The 25,653-nt window shown below is 42.5% G+C and overlaps 1 protein-coding gene across 1 annotated transcript in view; it reads right to left on the bottom strand.

Moving 5' to 3' along the window:
• LOC128444811 (cytosolic carboxypeptidase 4) overlaps window positions 1-25,653 on the bottom strand; it is a 193,896-nt gene that overhangs the window by 154,559 nt on the left and 13,684 nt on the right. The window contains exon 6 of the mRNA XM_053427466.1: window positions 952-989. Coding sequence (XP_053283441.1) covers window positions 952-989 — 38 coding nt within the window. The remainder of the gene's footprint in view (window positions 1-951; window positions 990-25,653) is intronic.

Below are 25,653 nucleotides of genomic sequence, written 5' to 3'. Positions count from 1 at the left end.
GCCTACATTATCAACGTCTTGAGACTCATTTGATACAGTTTGACATGGTTGAGGTCAGTGGATGAGGAAGAATACATCCAAGTGTAAGACATGCAAAAAACAAGACATTTACTGTTTCCACCAGGGGGCGCTGTGATTTCAAGTCAGAATTTCTGTGTAGATGTCATCAGGTTGGGACTCTTGTCTTACATGTGTAGTTTGGATTCGATTGGACCGTGTATGTCCGAGATACAGAACATTGTGTTTTGATGGCATTTAATCAAACTTTGACGCCACGGTCACACGGTTTGACGAAAAATTAATTTTTTTAATCAGTTTTTATCTCCATCTTGTTGTGATGACACTCATCTTAATTTGAAGTTGATCTGAAGAAAGCCCTGGGACAAGTTCTTCAAAGTAAAAATGTGGATTAAGGCCAAAATGACCACTAAAGCCAATATGGCGGGCTTCCTGTTGCATTTTTCATAATGCTCCTTGAGGCTTTTTTGTATGATTAGTCACGATACACCAGTATTCCGATTTTGGTGCAAATCGTTATGTGGACACTTAGGGGCTGCGTTTGAGGTGGCGCCTTTGAGCCATTTTGCCACGCCCATTTCCAAATGCGAAAATTTTTACCACTTTCTAATTTACAGCAAACTTTAAAAAACTTTGTGAGCATGGGAAAGCCCTCAAAAAGCCAATTCTAATGCCTGAATAATAATAATTCTTACAATTTCAATAGGGCCTCTCACCATTCGGTGCTCGGGCCCTAATAATAACAATAATCCTCACAATTTCAATAGGGCTTCTCACCATTTGGTGCTTCGGCCCTAATAAGAAAAGGGTGTCAGAAATGCAAGCACTGCCAGTGAAGAAAATGCTGTATTGTGACAATGGTGGTAATAATGATATACTTATAGTATAAAGGAAACCATGAGCTGGTGAATGAAGAAAGTCATGAAAACTTACTTGAGCACAGCAGGGCCGCAAAGGCATTAATTGCTGCCCTGGAAAAGAAATAGAGGGAGCAGTCATTTTCGGATATTTTAATATGTAAACATTTTGTGTGCATGGTACACGAGTTAGGCCATGACACAAATAAGGGTTTGTGTTTTTGAGTGTTTTGATATGACGACACACACCAAAATAATTATGTCATTCAGATGTTAGTATTTGCTGTAGCTCATTGTTTTAAAGGTCTTGACCTTCTATGCAAAGTGCCTTGAGATAATGTTTATTATGATTTGGCTCTATATAAATACAATTGAATTGAATTGTGATATAGTCATATACTGTTTTGACTTTGTGGTTTCTTTATATTCTTAAAAATAAAACAAGGATATATGCCTTAAGGGCTTTCTATCAGTTTTTTTTAATTTTGATTCAATATGTCTGGCAGGTAGGAAGAACAAACATGACATAAGTATAAACAAACAAAAACCAAATAATTGAATACATAAATAAGTTACAAAATATATAGTTTGTGGCAGAAAAGACCATTTCTGTTTTCCTAAATGTATATTTATTATTGATGTATTTATTAAAGTATTACATTTTATATTTCCACATCCTTTTCTACATATTTTACTTATATATTTCTACATTTATTTACTTAATTTACATATATATTTAATCCTGTATCTTTTTGTCAATATGTTAACTATAGGTGGGCTTAACAAAGTCTAAAGCCTGTTTGGTCATAGCGTGGTGATCATTGGATCTACTACTTTTGTCTGGAGATGGCTGGTACTCAGGTGCTTTGCCTTCTCAATATTAGCTGCTTAGCTTGCTATTGAATCTTAGTTCTATAAAACGCTGTGCCAGTTAACATTGTAGAATAGGGATGCACCGAATATTCGGCCACCGAATATATTCGGCCGAATATTGCAAAAAAGGCCACATTCGGCCACATTCGGTATCCGGTAAAATGAGTGAAAAACAAGGCCGAATATTATCGGCGCGTTTTAATGACGCAAGCAAACAGCGTCTAGTGACGCGATAAACGTAAACAAAGATGTCCGCGGTGTGGTCATGTTTTAAAGTGTCGGAGAGCGACACAAGAATTGCAGTTTGCAAGCAGTGTTTAGCCGAAATATCTAGAGGGGGGTCGTCCGCAAAGACCTTTGGCACTACTGCCTTAATTAACCACCTTAAAGCCAAACACCCCGAGCAGCATGCTCAGTTTGAGCGAGCGACGGCTGCAGTAGCATCAAAGAGGAAAGCTCCGAGCAGCACCCACACTCCGTCCGTGGCCGCAGTCTTTGAAAAGACAAAAAAGTTCGCAAAGGACAATGCCAAAGCTAACACAATCACGAAGAAGGTAATGGAGTTTATTGCTTTGGATGATCAACCGTTTAGTGTTGTGGAGGACATCGGCTTTCGGAGACTTGTGGAGCACATTGAGCCCCGTTACACGATACCGAGCAGGCGGTATTTCTCGGACGTGTGCTTACCTGAGATGTACGACAGCGTCGCAACTCGCGTCCACGAGCTATTGGCTAAAGATAAAGATGTTAACCTCAGCTTCACGACAGACATATGGAGCTTGGATGTCAGCCCCACCAGCATGCTGAGCTTAACTGCACAGTGGGTCGATGCAGATTTCAAGTTACAAAATATAGTGCTTCACTCACAGGAGTTCAGAGGATCACACACGGCAGTAGCCATCTCTGATGCATTTGCCAGGATGTTTCAAACTTGGCATATCGACCCATCAAAAGTGCATGCAGTCGTGAGTGACAATGCACGAAATATGACTAGAGCTATGGAAGACAGTGACCTGAAAGGCATACGGTGCATGGCTCACACTTTACAGATAGCGGTCCACGAGGGTGTGTTAAGTCAGCGCAGTATTGCAGATATCATAGCGACAGGGAGGAAAATTGTAGGTCACTTTAAGCATTCCCCTCTTGCTTATTCTCGCCTTCAATCTGTTCAAGAACAGTTCGAAATGCCACCAAAACGGTTCCAACAGGATGTAAGTACTAGGTGGAACAGTACTTATTATATGTTGGAGAGCCTTTTTTCACAAAAACGAGTCCTGGCTGCCTACGTAGCAGATTATGATCTGCCCTCTACCTTCACCTCATACCAGTGGCTGTTAATCGAGAACACGCTCTCTCTTCTCGCCCCGTTTGAGCAGATAACAAAGAAGATAAGTTCATCTGATGCATCTGCAGCAGATGTTATCCCATTACTTGCAGCACTCAAGCGTCTTCTCAGTAAAGAAGCAGAAACGGACCACGGAGTCAAAACAACTAAAAGTGCACTGTTAGAAGCTGTCAACAAACGTTTTAGTCAGGCAGACTCCGAACCCCTGTTCTGCATCGCAACAGTGCTTGACCCACGGTACAAGGATCACTACATTGATGTGGAGAAAAAACAGAGGGTTAGGGAAATGGTCCAGGCTGAATTGGACTTATTAAAGCCACTTGGAGACAGTGAAGTGACGCACAGAGAGGGGGGAGAGGGTGCAGAGACAAAAAGAATCCGCACCACGGAGGCAGTACGTGTGCCCTCACTCTCTGACATGTTTGAAGAGATCCTCCAGGAAAACAACCCAGATGCCAGGCAGACAACGAGTGTCACTGCTCAACAGCTGGACTCTTACTTGTCAGAAGTCCCCATCCCCAGGAGTGACAATCCTCTAACATATTGGAGGACCAATCAAGAACGCTTTCCTGACTTAGCACAGATGGCACGCAGGTAATAACAGTCAATAATTTTTACAGCACCTTTCAAAACATACTTACAAAGTGGTTTACAGTGGTAAAACAAAATGTATAATGTAATTAATGCAACATAAAACAATATAGGAATACTACAATGCAAGTGCACAAGAGTAATGGTGATGTATAGTAACATTTAAAACAATAAGCTAAAAGTATGGGAAAGGATTGGTTTTCTTTTTCTCTTTATTACTATTTTTTTATTGCTTGATAACAATGAACTGAACCTACAATGTTGTTTCCATTCCAAGGTACCTGGCTGCTCCATGCACAAGCACTGATAGTGAGAGGCTGTTTAGTGCTGCATCACATGTCCTTGATGAGAAGAGGAACAGACTGACATGTGATAAAGCAGAGAAGCTTCTCTTCATAAAGAAGAACCTGCCACTGTTCCTGTAGGAGTAGGCTAAGTAGACCTATGGCTTGATACAGGCACAGTTGTTTTGTTTTAATGTTTTTGTCTGTAAAGCAATTTGGGTTGTCTTGTCTCAGATGTCAGTTTCTTTCTGATGACAAATCTGTTCTGGTCAGGGATATGTTATGTACCTGTAAGTGTTTGATGTTACAAGCACACTTGCTATTTACCTCAGCCTTTACATTATTGTTTACATTATAGCCTACTGTTACTTAGTAGACTTGTGCCAACTTTTGCACTTTTTTGCACAACATTTCAGAAATGTTAAATAAACATTTACTTTCTTTGAAAATCATGTCTATGTATTTTATTTTTGCAAATTAAAAAAAATAAATAATGAAAAACTTAACAACCACATTCGGTATTCGGCCAAGCGTTTGATTATTATTCGGCTTCGGCCACAAATTCTCTATTCGGTGCATCCCTATTGTAGAACATTTTATTAGAGATATAGTAAAAAAGCTATGATTGACAATGAATTGTTACTTCCTCTGTTTATGAAATGATGTGAAGTTGACTGAAGATGTAAGAGACTTCTTGCAGTTTGTCTTTTAATAAGATTCATTTAATTATTTTTTGCATAGCACAAAATCACAACATACAAGGCACTTTACAGCACAAAGACCAGCAGAGGCAGTTCAGCAATTTATTCCAATAATTTAAAAACAAATGCTTTGCTGGGTCGAGAGTCCATCAACACAGAAAAAAGCAAGTAGCTGTAGCCAAGGTCGAAAACACAAAAACACCAGAAGAGAAGCATCTTGAGACAGTAACAGACCGGAACAGAACCCTTACTGAGCAGACACATTGCTAATAAATACACAGGAACCAGGGATAATTGAACCCAGTTGTGATACAGTAGGGTAGCTGCATACAATCTCCGTAAAAACAGACAATGACAGGAAGTAAAGTAAGAGAATGGGTGTGTTTGGAACCTCATACTAACATGACTGCAAAATTAGCATGAAGTGCGTTTCAACTGCTTAAAATGCCATGCGGATTGTGTGAGAAGGGGAGAATGCTCCAATGGATACTAAATTTGCAAGAATTTCAGTATGCACCATGACCTTAGTAGACAGACTTAACTGCCCTATAATACATTGCGTTCCTCAGTTCCTTCCTGTACAACGGCAGAGTATGCAGTGGTTGATGCCGGCTTAAAACCAGCAACGACTAGCATATGAATGTCGATAAATCATTCTACCATACGCACCACTTGCCTGCCAGCATCTTAGACTACAATTTAGCAAGTTGACTAATATCAAGGTAGCTAACTGAGTTGTAAATGTGGATGAGTAATAACGTGATTAATAATACCATATTTTGTTATTCATTTGTTTAAGGGACAGGTGAGGACACTCAGCGCCTCACTAAATGGAGCACTGAGAATGAACAGCAATTCACTGGCTGGCGTAATTCCACCATCAGAGGTTTGGAAGTGTTGTAATGTTCATGAGCCCTGCTCTTCACTTGATGATGTTATGTTATACTACTACTACATGTTGCATTTGAAAAAAGAAAACGAAGAGAAGAGGGAAAAGGAAGGAGAAGCAAGGGGCCATGGGGAGAAAACAGAGAAGGAAGAGAGAATGAAGAGAAGAGAGATGACATAGTGAAAGGAGAAACAGAATGGAGAGAGTAGATGGACAGCAGAATGAGGGAGGAACAATAAGAGAGAGAGAGTGAAGAGAGAGCAATGCTGAGCTAAGCCAGGGAGGACAGATTTAAGAAGATGACGGAGCTGTTCTTAGAGAAAGAAAGAATAAATAAAACACGATTCAGTTTTACTTCTGTAATTATTTTTGTTTCTTGAAAAAAAATCACTGGAAAAGAGCTGTGGAATACTGTTGTTTGGACTGGAAAAATTACACAGCGACCAGGACAGGGAGCTGATATTGCGAGTCTGGAGAGAGCACCCTCGTGGAGGTCAGGACGTGTGTAAAAGCAGGTTTAGGAGAAGAGGGAGAGAGAAAGAAAAGCTCTCAAAACATCGTCAGAGATAAGGTTACAGGGACTTCACCACTCGGTATCCAAATTGGCGTTGTATACCGATCTTTTGATCTGTAAAGTCTCTGCAAACCTAGTCGGACGATAACACTGCTGCCGGAGGCTCTCCGTCACGGCGCGAGGCACTTTAAAACATTCAACACACAACAAAGGGAACGGAAGTGACGTCTCGGTTCGCCGCGTTTAACGCGGCTGAAAATAGACTCAGCAGTCTTCAAACCAATATACACTCAAATAAATGACACGCTAGGTATTACACTAGTCTCTGCCCAGACAATAAAGCCTCCTACTTGTTGTTGAACCTCAGGATACGTGCGCGCTCGCGGATTCCCGGAAAAAAAGTGAATAATCGTGGTCTCTCAACATTGGTTGTCGCTGGTTCCTCTGTGACAGCGGCTTCGTGCTGGGACCGGAAATAGAGCGAATTCGTCTCGTGCTCTTGGAACGGAATTAACGTTGTTCGTCTTTTTCGATGGGATTCTGCTTCGTCCTTCTTCGACAGAATGATGCCTTGTCTTTCTGCAGGGATTAACCGCTGTGGCGCAGTTTTGGGGATCGTGGAAAAGAAAGTCTCTGATCTCGGCCTGCGAGTGAGCTTCCTGTGCGTGGCCTTTTCAAGTTAAAAACAAAAATAGTCTTTCAAAATAAGCTTCGACTTAATATAAAAGAAAATGAGAATAAAATAAAACAAACGTCTGTGGTTGCCCCCTTTAGCAGTTAGAACATCTGGAAGACCCGGAGGGGTCCTGGTTGAAGTCTTTAGCAGGGTAAATGGCCAAGATTTCTATGATCTCAGCAGTTTTATTCTACCTGAGAGGTCCTCCCCCTTGAAGAGGGGTCATGGGGTATAAGCCAATTGAATTGTCAGGATTCAATCTCAGTGGGCGGGGCTTGGAAATCAGCAGGGTTTCCAAAGGATCCCCAGGACATTTTCCACCACCAGTGGGAGACTCCTACGCCTGCTGAGGTGTCTGCTCAACTCAGAGGAGCACTTTTAGGGTCCATCGGAATGTGATAGCTGGTAGAACTGGTTTCAGCCTGGCCCACAGGCCTCAGTTTTACAACCCATTGTGTAGTGGTCAGTCCTCTGGAATGTCCTCAGGGTTCAACTCTCAAGGAGCGGCCAGGAGCACAGCAGGGGTTCCTGAAGAAACCCAGGAAATGCTTCCCCCACCAGGAGATACAATTTCCATGCTGGATCTTAGAGGGAAACTTTAGGGATGGCTTCAGCCCTAAAGTTACCTGGTGGGCTGCTGCCCTCCCTGCTTTTCCACTGGCGCTGTTTTTTTCACCGGCGGTCACCACACACACAACTCGCCTCCTTCACTTTACTGCTGCTTGAGAGTGAGAGCCAGTCAGCTGGACCGCTTAATGCTTTGGGGGAAGGTCTCTTTCGAAAAAAATGCCAAATAATCGTTTCAACTCGATTATAGTAGTTTGGAGATCGTTTGACCCCATAATCGTAATCACGATTAAATTTCGATTTAATTTGTATTACCTATTGTCTGGTCAACTCACTGGGCTGTTGCCCAACAACAGAATAATAATTTCACTGAAATGAATTTGAAATTGTGAAACATCAGTAGACAAAAAAACTTGATACACATAAAAGCTAACTATATGGATAGATTTATGATGAACATATGATCAATATCAATATTTAGGCCAGTGGGAGTTGGGCCTTAGTTTAGAGAAGTCCACAGGCCCAGGGTAGATTGCACATCTTATTTTATAAAGTAGCTTTAGTCATTGTCTAATTACTTGTTATCACATTTTTGATAATAAAGTTACATTATATTTTTCGTTTTTCTGTATCTAAATATCTAAAAGTCCTTTTATTGTCATTTGATTACAAGGAAGTGTAGCATTATGATGAATTCACACTCTTTATGAAAAACGGGCACCAGCTCTTGCAGCAAATTTATATAATTTAATTAATCAATTTAATATCACTTATAAAGTCATAAGTTACTGATTCAATGGATCTCCAATGTCTACCTCCAAGCAACACAAAGATAATTGACTAATATTTGATAGGAAGGGAGTATATATAATGACAAAAAATATAAAATATCTCAAATAGAATAAATGCATCATACGGATAAATAGCAATGGAATGGGAAGGCGGTAATTTGGGTCATAGTGGCAGATCATATGTTTATATGGGATTGTGGTGTGATAACCTTCACAGCAACTAAGGTATAAGTTAATGAGTTAGAAAATGAATAAGTCACATTTATAGATAATAACTGTGGTAAAAACATCGACCCAGTCATCAATAGCAGAGTAGAATGATTGTACCAAGCCAACTTGAATGAGTGCCACGGGGACTGTGGGCTTCCCCTGCTGGTAACATCCCACAAAGGTGATCTGTTCCAGAAACATTGTTGGTTGTCTGGCAGAGCTCTGCTAGATCTGCAGATCACAAACTTCCTGAGGTGGCAGTAGGTGAGGCTTGGGAAAATACCATCCAGGACCCGGATGTGAATCTGTGATGTGCGCTCTCTCCACTGCTCTTCTTGCTCTTAGCAGGATTTCCGGGGAAACCCTCTAATAGTGCACATTAGGGCTGCTCGATTATGGAAAAAATCATAATCACGATTATTTTTGGACAAAATCAAAAATCACGATTATTTAAACGATTATTAATATGTGCCCTTATTCTGAAGTCTATGCTTTATTTTTTTAATCACTTCTGGTTCCGGTAAACACCGATCACGGCTGCGTGTCTTATTCCTCCGTGAAACCAGGATATCGGTGCCCGGTTATTCAAACCCTTAATGATGGCAACCTTAACACTCTCTGACCGACTGACCGGCGCGGGAAAAATGCGGGTCCGGTTTGACCGGTCTGAACAGCCAGGCAGGAGCGAGCTTGAGAATAGCGGTGCGCGGCGCGGCCGCTACATGGTGTGCTGCTGCCCTCCCTGCTTTTCCACTCGCGCTGTTTTTTTCACCGGCGGTCACCACACACACAACTCGCCTCCTTCACTTTACTGCTGCTTGAGAGTGAGAGCAAGTGAGCTGGGCCGCTTAATGCTTTGGGGGAAGGACTGAATTGCGCATGCGCGTCTCTTTCGAAAAAAATGCCAAATAATTGTTTTAACTCGATTATAGTAGTTTGGAGATCGTTTGACCCCATAATCGTAATCACGATTAAATTTCGATTAATCGAGCAGCCCTAGTGCACATAATCACCATATATAACAACACTGTGTCTGCTGTGGAGACATTCAGGATTTTGAGATCCACTATATCCCCTGAAGTGTACATCCAACAAATACCATCAGGTAACAGCCTCAGGAGCTGTAGGTGTAGTTTTACATGGTAAATTGCAGTCTGTCCTCTGCACATCCATTATTGTCTGATTTGGTTCGGCAACCAAACAGGACAGGAACAGACTTAAACGGATTATCGTGGCTGCAGAGAGGGTCTGGTGCCAAACTGCCTTCCAACCTTCACTGTCGGGAAATTGCAATGTGTACAATTAATAAATCATAGACATGGAAAAGTAGCGAGAAGTTTCGGGCCAATGTAACAGAGTAGAGGTAATTTGTTCATCATAATTATAACTGAGTAGGAGTATGGGAGAGCGGGGTAATGTGGAAATAATGCTGGTGCTGTGAAAAAGCATACTTTCCACAGCACCAGCCCCAACTTCTGCTTCATGGCAAGGGGGGAATGGGAGGGGCTTGAAAACATAATGGTCAAATGATCACAAATGTGTTCCGTTGCCTAGATACAGGGGTGTCTCACATTACCCGATGTCCCAAATTACCCCGCTCTCCCCTATAAAGTATTCTGCAATTACAGTACTAGAACTACAATTTATTGAAATAACTCAGTACATGTAACGGCTTAAATGTAACAAACCTCTTCAAGCTGTTCACACTATTCCCCTCTAAATATGGCCAGTGCAACCAGACACAAGAACAACTTCTACAACAGGCTACCACTCTTGCATAGAGTGTATACTGTCCTTGCAAAGAATTGCTCGTCTTCAAAGCTTGACAGTTAGCTAACAGTGAGAAGTCCTCCAAAAACTTCTTGTTTAACTTTTCTTGTTTAACCAGCTGTGCATCATCCTCCCGGTGGCGCCTAGAGGTGCGCTGTTTTACCGATCAGCGTCAAACATTGTTATTTACAGAACTGCGTCGTACAGCTAGGTACTAATGCAACATATTGTTAGCTAGCTAAGATTCTTCTGATCCATCCAAATGATAAACCATTTCAAGATCCATTCACCACAGCCGGTTTAATCAACGTAACAGTCAGTCAACTTATATTAAAAAAAAATTAAGATAGTCGACGTCACTCACTTATGAAGCATTTTATTAATCCACAGATCAATAATATTCCAACAAAAACGGTTATGGTACATTGCCAAAGGTCCAGACGATCTAATCCAGTAACATAATCACTCCATGACATACTATTTCATCAAAGAATAGCCACAGTCAACTGTTGCCTAATCTCAGAGTAGCCAGCAGCTATGAGCCAACTTTGACTTATTTTCCGTTCTAACTTCTGTTAGCAGGTAAACAAAGCAGCTCTCTGGATATCAAAATGGTGGCTGCACTCTGAACTTTAGATGGCCAGCTCATTCGACCCAATTGGAGAAGGCATGGGTTGTCCACAGCCTACACTAGCCAACGAGACTTGTGTGCTTCATATAGTTATGTTTTAGTATATTTTTCTCAATCATATTTTTCTTTCCATCCAGGTGTATGGGTGGAGTGGACCTCTCTGACGCCCTGATAGGGTATTACAAAGTCCTCCACAAGACGATGAGGTGGTACAAGACATTGGGATAGTGAATGCCTTTCTCCTCCATAAAGACCTTGCACAGGCTAAAGGACAGGTACATATGGCCCAGAAGACCTTCAGAGAGACCCTTATTGAGGAGCTGGCAGAGGCGGGATCTCCCACCACAGCCAGAACCGTACCACCCCCTGCTCCAGTCACAGCACATCAAAGGCCGGTTTTTATCTCCGGGCATAGCACCAATGGTCGGCTGATTTGCAGGCAGTGCCATGCAAAGACACCACTGAAGTGCTCCTCCTGTGATGTGCCTCCTTGTTTGGTACCAAATCGTGACTGCTATAATGCCTGGCATGTTGCCAATAACATGTGATGAAGCTTATAGTTAGAGCCTGTCCAGGCTTGTCTTAGACCTGCTCTTAGTTATAAAGTTCCTCTTCTCCATCCTTATTACATCAAAGTAATTCATATCACATCAATACATGTTTCTGACTTGACCCCTTCACCGTAGTCCCTGTGCCTTATCGCCCGCATATCCAGGGCCACAGCTGTGGAGGAGGTCGCGGAGTCGGAGGTCGTGGTGGTGGATCCAGTTTGGCTGATTCTATGTCGTGCCGGATGATAATGTAAGTATTATTTATGTTTATTATCATGGATAGATATTTACCGCATGTGTACCGCTTTTCTAATTGCTTCTGACTTATTTTTCTTTTCCAATATCGGTCCATCGAGGCGCATGGGTGACTGCTAGAATGGCTGGTATGTTGCCAATAACATGTGAAATGTAAGTATTATTTATGTTTATTAGCATGGATAGATATTTACCCGTCTGAACGGCTTTTCTAATTGCTTCCGACTTTTATTCTTTTCCCATAACGGTCCATGCTGACATCCCGATAGGGCACTACAAAGTCCTCCACAAGCCTCCTCCTGTGTTTAGTGCCTTTGTGTTTAGTCCCCAGTCGTGACTGCGACAATGGCTGGCATGTAACCAAAAAAATTAAAGATGTACATTTGAATACATTTTAAACCACATGATCAGTTTTGTCTCCTTTATATAAAAGTATGATTTTTAGTGTAAAAGAAGCCTTTTTAGCCTATTTGGTTACCATGGTTACCAAGGGTCCTTTGGAGTCTCCAAATGAACTTTTTGGAAAACGCCTAGACATGCCCTTAGTAGAAAGTCTGTAAAATCTTCATTTTCTGTGGTATTGTGTTCAAATTTGAACTTGGGCTAGTCAAGGCTTCATGCTAGGGTTCCATTGTGTTTTCCAGCTCATAAGTCCCAGCTCGAGTCATCTGCAGGCATCTGTTCACCAAAAATATTCAGGCGAAAATAAAAGCCTTCTACTTCACTATGTGCCAACTGCTATTACTCAATGCCAGTAGCACTTAAAGTGATTCTGACTATCGGGGGGGGGGGGGAGTTCAGAATGTTACCTTTCAAAAGACACCAAGATGAGGGACTTCCGGAAGATGGCGGAGTGAGCAGTCACGCAGTTTCGGGCTCTCTCAACTCGGCGAAGATAAACCCTCAAAAATCATAATTTGGACAAATAGATTCAATGTAATAATGGAGGGAGCTAATGAAGAGGACAGATATACAAAGAAAATCAAATCAGAGGTGATAGAAAAGAAACAAAATGGATTAAAATGCTGACGGAGAAACGCGGGGTGAGAGGAGCGGGGAAGGTGCGAAGCCAGCTAGCCTAAATCAGCTGATTGACTTGCTAACACCCATAGGCAAACAACTGGACGAGGTGAAAAAGGAGGTTAAAGAAGTCAAACAAGGGATAAGCGATGTGAGGAGAGAGGTGAGGGAAGAATTCGAAAGGATCCGGAGAGAAACAGAAAGCAAATTCGAAGGGATTAACGCCGACATGAAAACACAGCCTGACAACATGGAGGAGGCGCAAGCGCGCATAGCTGAACTGGAAGAGTGGCAGACAGAAGCTAAAAGTGAGATGCTAACTATGACGGCCCAGACCCAAAGGATGAAGGAGAAAATGACGGACCTCGAGGGGCGATCGAGAAGGAACAACATACGCATTTTTGGCTTACCGGAGGGCACGGAGGAGAATTGGGCGGGCAAGTACCTGGAGCGCTTTTTAACCACCGAACTCGAATTACCTGAAGGCATCCCACTCCAGATACAGACAGCGCACAGAGCCCTGGCATGGAAGCCAACTCCGAACGCACCCCCCAGATCGATGGTAGTTAACTTTCTACAATTTGAAACCAAGGAAATGGTGCTTAGTCATGCATGGAAGAGGAAGATTCACGTGGGAGAGAAGAGGATTTTTTTCGACCATGATTATGCAACCGAAGTGGTCCAGAAGAGAAAGGCGTACGGGGCCATAAAGAAAATATTGAAAGAAGAACAGATCCGCTTCCAGACTCCGTTAGCGAAGATGCGCATCCACTGGGCAAGCGGAGCGAAGACCTATGACAGCGCAGAGGACGTGGCGAGAGACATGGAGGAGAGAGGATACGAGGTGGGTCTCACGGGAGAAGGCACCGCGACCGCAGAGAGGGAGAAGACACGAAACCGGGCAGAATGGCAACAGGTGACGCGAAGCAAGACGGGGAGGACGGCGGCGGCTGCTGCCAGGGAGAAGCTGAGGGGCTTTCAGAGAAAGAAATGAGTCATTCTCGCTGACCTAAATGGAGGTTTTAAGAGTCACAGAACCAATCTGACGGCCTACAAGGTATGTTAACGGACCACTACTAAATACAACGTAACAGAAGCCGGTGAGAGAGACTGAAATGACAGAGTTGGACATATCTAGACGGAGGGGAAACCTACGGAGTGGATTTGATTTCGGTTCTAGAGAGGGGCCCTTTCTGAGAGGAAGGATTCCCCCTCAACCTACCAACGGGACTTGGGGGAAACGACTTCCCCCTTTTTGGAAGAAGTTTGTATTTTGTTTTATTGCTTATTTTTATTTCATGTTATGTTTTATTGCACGTTATGCAATGTTAAATGTTCTTTGTTTATTCAACCTACTGCTGTTCAGGTCGCTTAATAGGGTTATTGAACTAGGACTAGCTGGGCACGACTGTTAGACTGGTGTCACTTAATGTAAAAGGACTGAACACCCCCAAGAAGAGAGACAGGGTTATGGCAAAACTGAAGAGAGACAGAGCCCAAATTATATATCTACAGGAGACTCACCTTAACAAAGTAGAACATGATAAGCTTAAGAGATACGGATATAGAAATCTGTACAGTAGTTCGTTTAAGGGAGGTCCCAGAAGAGGTGTGACGATTATGATATCAAACCAGATGCAATTCGAATATGAAAAAGAGATAAGAGATAGGGAGGGAAGATATATTATTGTGAAAGGGAAGCTCGATAATGTGGGGGTTACTCTAGTGAATGTTTATGCGCCCCCAGACTGTGATAAAACATTTTTTAGACTGCTATTTGATGTAATCGCAGCGGAAACCGAAGGGATTCTAATTTGTGGGGGGGATTTGAATGTAGTTTTAAATTATAACATGGACACTACAAGCCTCAAAAAATCGAAAATACAGATATCAAAATACGTAAATACATTATTGGAGGAGATGGGATTGGTCGATATATGGAGGAACCTACACCCGCTAGAGAAGGATTTCACACACTATTCGGCGGTGCATAAAGTACATTCTAGAATAGACTATTTGTTTGTGGACCCAGGAAATGTTCACAGGGTTAAAGAATGCCACATAGGGGGTGCTGATGTGTCCGATCATAACTCTTTATACCTTGACATAGGCATAAGTAACTGGAAAAGAATAACTAATTGGAGATTGAATGTGGGTCTACTGAATAATGAACAAAGGAAGGACAAATAAAAATTTGAAATACAAAACTATGTTACGGAAAATGACAATGGGATGGTGGAGCCAACGATAGTTTGGGATGCCTTGAAGGCCGTTATGAGAGGCAGATTAATCTCGGAATCAACCTACGCTAAAAAAATTAAATTAGAAATTTATACGAAAAATATAGAAAAACTGAGAGAATTGGAAAGAAAATACCAGAATTCGGCTGACTTGGACACACAAAAGAAAATTAAACTCGTAAAATTACAGATAGATAAACATTTAACAGAGGAGATGGAGCGGAAGATTCTTTGTTATAAGCAAAGCTATTATGAGATAGGTTCGAGAGCCACTAAATTATTGGCGAGACGGACCCGTAAACAACTCGCGACTAGTCAAATCCATAAAGTTAGGGACCCCCTAACGAACAAATTGATAACAGAGCCAGAGGGTATAGAAACAACATTCCAGAGATACTATGAGGAGTTATATTCACAGCCAGAGTCTGCACAAAGAGAGGAGATTAAGTCTTTTTTAAACACACTAGACCTGCCAAAGATAGGACAGACACAGAATGATACCCTAACGAGGGATATTTCAATAGAGGAGGTAGTGGAGGCAATAAACAGATAAAAAAATGGGAAATCACCGGGTAGTGATGGATACCCAGCGGAATGGTATAAGACATTCAAAGAGGAACTGTCTCCACTGTTAGTTAAATCGTTTAATTGGACCTTACAAAATGGCCAATTACCACCAACATGGACAGAAGCAATAATAACGGTCATACCTAAACCGGGGAAAGATAGGGAATTATGCGGAAATAACCGACCAATATCGTTACTGAATTTGGACTACAAGTTATATACATCTATTATTGCTAGACGATTAAACGCCTTTACACAGGATTTGATTGACGAGGACCAAACAGGATTTGTGAGCAGGCGACAGACACACGATAACAGTAGGAGGACTCTGCACATTATAGACCAGGCAAACAAGCAGAAAAGAGACACGATTCTGGTTAGCGTAGATGCCGAAAAGGCGTTTGACAGGGTAAATTGGACCTTCCTATTCACAGTGTTAGAGAAGTTTGGATTCAACGATAAATCAATACAAACTATTCAGACTCTATATCAACAACCTACAGCTAGAATCAAAATAAATGGGAGCCTATCTAACAAGTTCTATCTACAAAGATCAACCAGACAGGGATGCTGTTTGTCACCAACCCTGTTTGCATACTTTATTGAACCATTGGCACAAGCCATACGTGAAAATAGAAGAATCCAAGGGGTGACAGTGCGCGGAGTAGAACATAAGGTCGGCCTCTTCGCAGATGACGTCATTGCATTCCTTGAACAGCCTAGTGAATCGCCTGAATTGCTAGATCTCTTAAACGCATATGGACAGCTATCAGGATACAAGATAAATATCACTAAAACCCAAGTACTCACTATCAATTATACACCACCAAAGGAGATCAGGCATAAATACAATTTAAATTGGAATCTGAAGAAAATTCATTATTTAGGCGTAGAAGTGACTAGGAACTTATCAGGACTATATAGGGCAAATTATGATAGGATTAACCGAGAATTATTAAAAGATATACATAGGTGGACCACCCTAACATTGGATTTTAGCTCAAGGATTGAATTAATAAGAATGAATGTATTACCCAGACATTTATACTTGTTCCAAGCATTACCAATAGAGATACCTCAAACACAATTCATATCATGGGACAGGATGATATCCAGATTCATATGGGGGGGGGAGAGGCCAAGGGTGAGACTCAGAACTCTCCAGCTAAAGAGGGAGGGTGGGGGCCTGAGTCTGCCGAACCTGAAAGAATACTTCCATGCGGCCCAGCTGAGATATGTGCATTGTTGGTGTAAACTGGATTATGAAGCAAAATGGAAAGAAATGGAAAAATCATTTGAACTGTGTCCCATACAGAGTATTATAGGAGATAGGGAAACATTTAAGACGGTTAGAAATCAAATGGATTCGATCACAAAATTTACCTTGGAATTATGGTTTAAATTACTTAGACATAATAAGGCGGAGAAGGACGCAAATCTATTGAAATGGGTGAGTTTTGATAACAGTTTTAAACCAGCTGGGCGCGGTGGGGGATTCGGACAGTGGGTGGATAAGGGCATTACGACATGGTGCACGCTGGTGGACAAGGGGAAGATAATGAGTTTTCAAGACATGAAAACGAAACATGGCCTGGATTGGCGGGAATTTTACAAATATTTACAGATACAGGATTATTATGGGAAACGGATTGGAAAGGAGCTCCCTCTAGAGGTGAACAAGGTGGTACAAGTAATGATTGATACATATAAAGGGAACCGGGTCAGGACTATAACTACATTATATAAGGCATTGATGGATGACAAAAACACAACAGGGTATATAAAAGAAAAATGGGAAAGAGAATTTGACATGAAAATATCTGACGATGAATGGGATAAGATGTGGGATAAGCATAAGACAACAACTTGTTCGCGAGCCTGGAGGGAGTTTTCCTGGAAAAATCTGATACGGTTCTGTAAAATTTCAAATAACTATTCTGAAACAAGAAAGTCATGTTGGAGGAATTGTGGGTCATCTGAGGCCAACCATGCACATATATTCTGGAACTGTCCCAAAATAATAGGGTTTTGGGGAATGGTCCATAGGATAACACAAGATATTCTGGGATACAAATTTAAAATGAATCATGAGCTGATGTATCTAAGTATGTACATGGAGAATGATGTTCAGGATGGGGACTTGTATCTATTCAAGATACTCATGGTTGCAGGTAAAAAGGCCATCACAAGGAAATGGGGGACGGAAGATCTACCCACTCAGACCCATTGGGTAGACACAGTGGGGGAAATAAATATTATGGAAAGACTGACACACAGGCTAAGATTGACAGGATCACAGATGGACAGTAAATGGAGGAAGTGGACCATATGGCAGTTGACTCAGGCTTGACATGACAGCAGTTTGTTATTTTTTGTTTTTATTTTTTTTATTTCTGGTTGTCGATGTTGTTGATGACTTGTATTTGTGTAATTGTTGAATAAAAAGAAAATAGTAAAAAAAAAGAGACCAAGATCATGCATGTACTCCAAATGGTTCAAGAACAGCTTTCAATTTAATTTGGGTGTCCTCAAACAGGCGTTTTAGGCGAATCTCACCCGCCTCTTTGAAGAACCTTTTACTGTAAACCTCCAACAGAGCATAATTGCAAACATAAATTAGAATACCCCAATATATATAGCAAAGGCACAATGTAAGGGCATAATCACAACATAGGCAAAAAGCTGAGCTATCAAAGAACAGCAACTATACTTGCGTCTTACTAGCACCCATTCAAACCAGATCTGTCTCCTTCCCCCACTCCGCCCCCCCTGGTTCACTAATGAACTGCACCAGCTAAAATCAAAAGGATTCAAGCTTGAGCGGCTCGTAAGGAGAACTGGTCTCACGGTCCACAAAGAGACATGCAAAAAACACCAACATCTTTATAAAAACACTCAACACTACCAGCACTGCATTTTACTCAGGACTAATCCATCTGGCCGTGAGAATCCAAAAACTATTTTTTCAACCATTGTCTTTTACAATTAACAAATGCAACGAATTTGTACATTTCTTTCGAACAAAAATCGACACTTTTCACAACTAGCTGGCCTTCACCAACCCAACTGGACCCCAACCTGATCCCCCCAAGTGGACAGATCACACCCTCTCAGCCTTCACTAAACTATCTTTATCTGAACTATCCTCAGTGGTAGCCAGCATGAAGTCCACTACCAGCGCAATTAGGGTTGGGTACCGAGAACCGGTTCCAATACAACCGGTACCTACCCGGACCGAAATGCAACGTAGATTTCGGTGCTTCATTTCGGTGCCTGAGCCAATTGAAGACTGAGGTCTTCGTTCCTCCCGCCTCCTCACACTTCCACTCCTTCCTTCACTGGAAGGGGCGCCCCCCCCGATGGACAAACTCTTGTCTCCGCGCTGCCTGCGTTACGCGTGCGTCAGGGCTTCCGTGCAGGTGTGGGAGGATCTCCTCACGAGACCTCTCCCTGGCGCTGGCTGGCCTCCGCCGGGCGCATTTCCTCCGTGGCGGTGCGCCGCGACCGGCTCTGGGTCGGCTTGGAAAGGCTGGGGGCGGGATGAAGGAAGACCACGTGAGAAAGGTTTCACAAAAGCGTCTGCATTTTGGGGGGGACGAAGGTGGGCCAAAGCCTGCCTGCGACAGCCCCAGCCGCAGAGACACGGGGGTCTCTGAGTGATGGAAAAGCGACGCTCAGTCGTCAATTGGCTCAGGCACCGAAGTCAGAGTCACGAGTCAGAGTGTGTGTGTTTTGTATTTATTTTTATTTATTTAAGTACAGCGTAAACTGTTCATATATTATTCATAGTTTTGGGTTAAACAGTGTTTTGTATTTATTTATATTTATTATAATCTACTCTAAACAGTTCATAAATTTGGCAATAAAAAAAGCCTTTCTTAAATGTCGTCAAGCGTCGTTTTTTTTTGTATCTGTTCAGGCACGGTTTAGGCACCGGTATCGTTTTAAAAGTATCGGTTAAGCACCGGTATTGGATAAAAACCAAACAATACCCATCCCTAAGGGCAATGGACCCATATTCATGCATTAATAAGAGCCAGACTCGACTACTGAAACAGCTTACTATTTGGTTCCACAAACAAAGTCCTTCACAAACTTAAAAAAGTTCCAGACCTCTGCCGCCCGCCTACTTACCAGCACCCAATCAATTTGTCACATCACCCCAGTCCTCCATGACCTTCACTAGCTCCTGGTAAAAACTTCTACTCACTACCTCACTGATGTCAGGACAGATGTTGAGAACTGACGTCATTACGCTCTATAGCAGCGATGTCTTCTCTCTCTCCCTGTTGCTCCACTGCTCTCTCTTGCTCCAAGTGTCTTATGTTTACTTACTCCTCTGCCTCCCTTAACAGTAGAGGTACTTGTAATAAATGTAGTGTGTTGGTAGCGATGGAGGCGAGGCTTAGCGACTTAGAAGCTCGGCTCAGCAGCTTAGAAACTCCGTTAGCTGTAGTTAGCCGGCTCCCACTAGCCGCGGAGCCACCTAGCTTATCACGTAGCTTAGCCTTAACTAGCAGTCCCCTGACCAGTCCCGTGCAGCAGGGAGCCCAGGGCAGCTGGGTGACCACCCGGAGGGGGCATAGTGCTAGTCTATAAAAGCCCACGATTAAAGAGCCACCAGCTCACGTTTCAAATAGATTCGCTCCACTCAGCAAGGCACCCGCTGATAAACAAACTCTGATTATTGGCGACTCGCTTCTGAGAAACGTCCGGTTAGCGACACCAGCGACTATAGTTAATTGTATCCCAGGGGCCATAGCCGGCGACATCGAATCTAAACTTAAGTTAATGGCTAAAACTAAAAAAGGTAAATACAATAAAATCATAATTCACGTCCGCAGCAACGACTCCCGGCTTCGTATGTCGGAGATCACTAAAGTGAATGTTGAGTCCGTGTGCGCTTGCTAAAACGATATCGGACAAAGTAGTTTTCTCTGGCCCGCTCTCTAATACAACAGGTGATGACATGTTTAGCCGCATGTTATCTTTTAACCGCTGGCTGTCGAGGTGGTGTCCTGTAAACGGTGTGGGCTTTGTAGATAATTGGCTAACTTTTTGAGAAAACCTGGTCTTGTTAGGAGAGAGGGCGTTCATCCCACTTGGGATGGAGCAGCTCTCTTATCTAGGAATATTACTCAGTCTATAACATGACAACCCATAGCTGGGACCAGGAAGCAGAGCTGCAGTGCTAAACACTTCTCTGCGCTCCCTCTGGATCAGTCACACAACCCCATAGAGATTGTGTCTGTTCACCGTCCGATTAAATTATTGAAATTAAACAAAAACAGAGCGAGAACTCCACACAAAAATCTAATACAAATTAAAACAACCTCTGAAACAACACAGGAAACCCAGACTTTTAAATGTGGTCTTTTAAACATTAGATCACTGTCAAAAAAGGCTCTTTTAGTTAATGAAATAGTCTCTGATTACAACATAGATTTATTGTCCCTTACTGAGACGTGGCTGCATCCTGATGAATATGTCAGTCTAAATGAATCTACTCCCCCCAGTCATATAAATTCACAGGTTCCCAGAGAAATTGGGCGAGGAGGTGGAGTTGCTGCTATTTTTAACTCCAGTCTATCAATTAATCCTAAACCTAAACTCAGCTACAAATCATTTGAATGTCTTGTTCTTAGTCTTCCACGCCAATCTAGGAACCACCAACAGCCAATCATATTTGCTGTAGTTTACCGTGCTCCGGTGGCTTATTCTGAATTTTTAAAGGAATTCCCTGAGTTTTTATCAAACTTAGTCCTAAAGACCGATAAAATTATAATTGTTGGTGACTTTAATATTCAGGTTGACAATAATAAAGATTGCCTTAGCGTAGCATTTATTTCAATACTAGACTCTATTGGTTTCAGTCAGTGTGTGCACAAACCTACTCATTGTTGTAACCACACACCTGACTTGGTATTATCGTACGGTGTCGGAATTGAACATTTAACAGTACTTCCGCGCAATCCAGTTCTATCAGACCATAATTTAATAACCTTTGATTTTTCAATAACTGAATATAAGCCACTAATAAAAAATTAATTTTCTAGATGTCTACCTGATAGTGCTGTAGCTAAATTTAAGGAAATAATTCCAATTACATTTAAACCCGTATTAGCAGTAGATATAAACAACAAATTCTTGAAAACCTGAGCTCCATTGAGATCGACCACCTCGTTGATAGCTCTGCAGACTCGTTACGATTAACATTAGACTCAATAGCGCCTCTAAAAAAGAAAAATGTCAAACATAGTAAATTAGCTCCGTGGTATAATTCCCAGACAAATGAGTTAAAAGAATTATCAAGAAAACTAGAAAGGAAGTGGCGCTCCAGCAACCATGTTGCTGGAGCGCCACACCTCACTGGAGACATGTCACGTACCAGCCTGCTTCAAGACCTCCACCATCATCCCTGTCCCTAAAAAAAACAAGATCGCTGGACTCAACGATTACAGACCCGTCGCCCTGACCTCTGTGGTGATGAAGGCATTTGAGCGCCTCGTGCTTTGTCACCTCAAAGCCATCACTGACCCTCTCCTGGACCCCCTGCAGTTTGCCTACAGAGCCAACAGGTCTGTAGACGATGCAGTCAACCTGGCCCTCCACTTCGTCCTCCAGCACCTGGACTCCTCAGGAACCTACGCCAGGATCCTGTTTGTGGACTTCAGCTCTGCCTTCAACACTATCATCCCGAATCTGCTACAGGAGACGCTCTCCAAGCTGAGTGTGCCTGACTCCACCTGCAGGTGGATCACTGACTTCCTGTCTGACAGGAGGCAACGCGTGAGGCTGGGGAAGCATTTCTCTGAACTCAGATGCATCAGCACCGGTTCCCCTCAAGGCTGTGTTCTTTCCCCTCTTCTCTTCTCCCTGTATACCAACAGCTGCACCTCCAGTCACCAGTCCGTCAAACTCCTTAAGTTCGCGGATGACACCACCCTCATTGGGCTCATCTCTGATGGGGATGAGTCCGCCTACAGGTGGGAGATTGACCATCTGGTGACCTGGTGTGACCGGAACAACCTGGAGCTCAACGCTCTGAAAACAGTGGAGATGGTTGTGGACTTCAGAAGGAACCCAGCCCCACCCACCCCCATCACCCTGAGAGACGCCCCAGTCGCCACTGCGGAGTCCTTCCGCTTCCTGGGCACCATCATCTCCCAGGACCTCAAATGGGAGCTGAACATCAGCTCCATCACCAAAAGAGGTCAGCAGAGGATGCACTTCCTGCGGCAGCTGAAGAAATTCAACCTGCCAAAGACAATGATGGTGCACTTCTACACCTGCATCATCGAGTCCATCCTCACCTCCTCCATCTCCATCTGGTTCGCTGCTGCCACTGCCAACGACAAAAGGAAGCTGCAGCGGATCATCCGTTCTGCTGAGAAGGTGATCGGCTGCAATCTGCCATCTCTTCAGGACCTGTTTGCCTCTAGGACCCTGAGGCGGGCAGGTAAGATTGTGGCTGATCCCTCCCACCCGGGTCACAAACTATTTGAGGTTCTTCCCTCGGGCAGGAGGCTGCGGGCCATCAGGACCAAAACCTCCCGCCACAAGACCAGCTTCTTCCCGGCTGCAGTTGGCCTCATAAACAAGGCCCGGGACCCCCACCTGACTTAGACTTTTATTCCGCCCCCACACCTTTAGGATGTGTTAAATTAACACATTACATCATATTATACTATACTGCATTACATTGCATATTGCAATCGGACACTGTTTACTGTTTTGCATTTTGCATATCACTTTTTACATCTTTTATCTTTTATATATTTTTACTCAGAAATGTTTATGTCGACATAAATGTTACTTTGTATAGATATTGGAAAAAAGTGAGTAAATAAGAAGTAAACAGTGAGTAAATATATACTGGTTTTCTATTTTTCATTGCTTTCCTATGTATGTTGTATTTATTGTGTTTTTATGTTTCTATGTTAATTGTAAGCACCAATTACCAGAGCAAATTCCTTGTAGGTGTAAACCTACTTGGCAATAAAATACTTCTGATTCTGATTCTGATGTTGAAAATCTAATAGACTGGAAGAATAGTGTTAAAGAATATAAAAAGGCTCTCCACAAAGCAAGAGCCGCCTACTATTCAAAACTAATAGAAGAGAATAGAAACAACCCCAGGTTTCTCTTCAGCACTGTAGCCAGGCTGACAGAGAGTCACACCTCCACCGAACCCAGTATTCCTCGATCCCTAAATAGCAATATCTTTATGACCTTTTTAAATGATAAAATTCAAACTATTAGAAATAAAATCAACCATCTCCTGCCCTCAATTGGCACTAATACCCTCCCAACAACAGAGATCTCAGAAACGGCTGAGAATCCTACCCATTACTTAGACAGCTTCTCTCTGATCACCCGTTATCACTTTACCAAAATAATCTCAGGTTCTAAACCAACAACCTGTATCTTAGATCCCATTCCTACAAAATTACTTAAAGAAATTCTGCCCCTAATTGATAGTTCATTACTTAACATTATCAATCTGTCATTATCATCAGGTTATGTACCACAGTCTTTTAAAATAGCTGTCATCAAACCCGTACTCAAAAAACCCACTCTAGACCCAGAGGTTTTAGCCAATTACAGGCCAATATCTAATCTCCCCTTCATGTCTAAAATCTTAGAAAAAGTTGTAGCCAATCAGCTGTGTGAGTTTCTCCAGGAAAATAATATATATGAAGACTTTCAGTCGGGGTTTAGAGCCAATCATAGTACAGAGACAGCCTTGGCAAAAGTCACTAATGACCTTTTAATAGCCTCAGATCAGGGACTTGTGTCTGTCCTCGTTCTGTTAGATCTCAGTGCAGCATTCGACACAATTGACCATCAAATTTTATTACAAAGGCTCAAACAGTTAATTAACATTAATGGAACCGCCCTTAACTGGTTTAAATCGTGTTTTTCTGATCGCTACCAATTCGTGCAAATTAATGATGAGTCATATGTGCGCACCAAAGTTAACCATGGTGTTCCACAGGGCTCTGTGCTCGGCCCAATTTTATTCTCATTATACAGTGCCTTGCATAAGTATTCACCCCCTTTGGACTTTTCTACATTTTGTCATGGTATAACCACAGATTAAAATTTATTTCATCGTGAGTTTATGTAATGGACCAACACAAAATAGTGCATCATTTGGAAGTGGGGGGAAATATTACATGGAATTCACAATTATTTACAAATAAAAATCTGAAAAGTGTTGAGTGCATATGTATTCACCCCCTTTACTGTGAAACCCCTAACAAAGATCTGGTGCGACCAATTGCATTCACAAGTCACATTTGCAAGTCACATAATTTGTAAATAGGGTCCACCTGTCTGCAATTTAATCTCAGTATAAATACACCTGTTCTGTGACGGACTCAGAGTTTGTTGGAGATCATTACTGAACAAACAGCATCATGAAGACCAAGGAGCTCACCAAACAGGTCAGGGATAAAGTTGTGGAGAAATATGAAGCAGGGTTAGGTTATAACAAAATATCCAGAGCTTTGAACATCTCTCTGAGCACCATAAAATCCATCATGAGAAAATGGAAAGAATATGGCACAACCGCAAACCTACCAAGAGGAGGCCGTCCACCCAAACTGAAGAGTCGGAGGAGGAGAAAATTAATCAGAGAAGCAACCAGGAGGCCCATGGTTACTCTGGAGGAGTTGCAGAGATCCACAGCTGAGGTGGGAGAATCTGTCCACAGGACAACTATTAGTCGTCTACTCCACAAATCTGGCCTTTATGGAAGAGTGGCAAGAAGAAAGCCATTGTTGAAAGGGATCCATAAAAAATCCCGTTTGCCAGAGTTTGCCAGAAGCCATGTGGGAGACACAGCAAACATGTGGAAGAAGGTGCTCTGGTCAGATGAGACCAAAATTGAACTTTTTGGCCTCAATGCAAAACGCTATGTGTGGCGAAAACCCAACACTGCCCATCACCCTGAGCACACCATCCCAACAGTGAAACATGGTGGTGGTAGCATCATGCCGTGGGGATGCTTCTCTTCAGCAGGTACAGGGAAACTGGTCAGAATAGAGGGAAAGATGGATGGAGCCAAATACAGGGAAATCCTTGAAGAAAATCTGATGCAGTCTGCAAAAGACTTGAGACTGGGGCGGAGGTTCATCTTCCAGCAGGACAATGACCCTAAACATACAGCCAGAGCTACAAAGGAATGGTTTGGATTAAAGAATGTTAATGTCTTAAAATGGCCCAGTCAAAGCCCAGACCTCAATCCAATAGAGAATCTATGGCAAGACTTGAAGATTGCGGTTCACATACGGTCTCC

The sequence above is a fragment of the Pleuronectes platessa genome, chromosome 7 (genome assembly GCF_947347685.1).
Source record: "Pleuronectes platessa chromosome 7, fPlePla1.1, whole genome shotgun sequence".
Lineage (NCBI taxonomy): Eukaryota > Metazoa > Chordata > Actinopteri > Pleuronectiformes > Pleuronectidae > Pleuronectes > Pleuronectes platessa.
The sequence above is the reverse complement of the archived record's forward strand: the minus strand, read 5'-3'. Positions and strand labels throughout refer to the sequence as shown.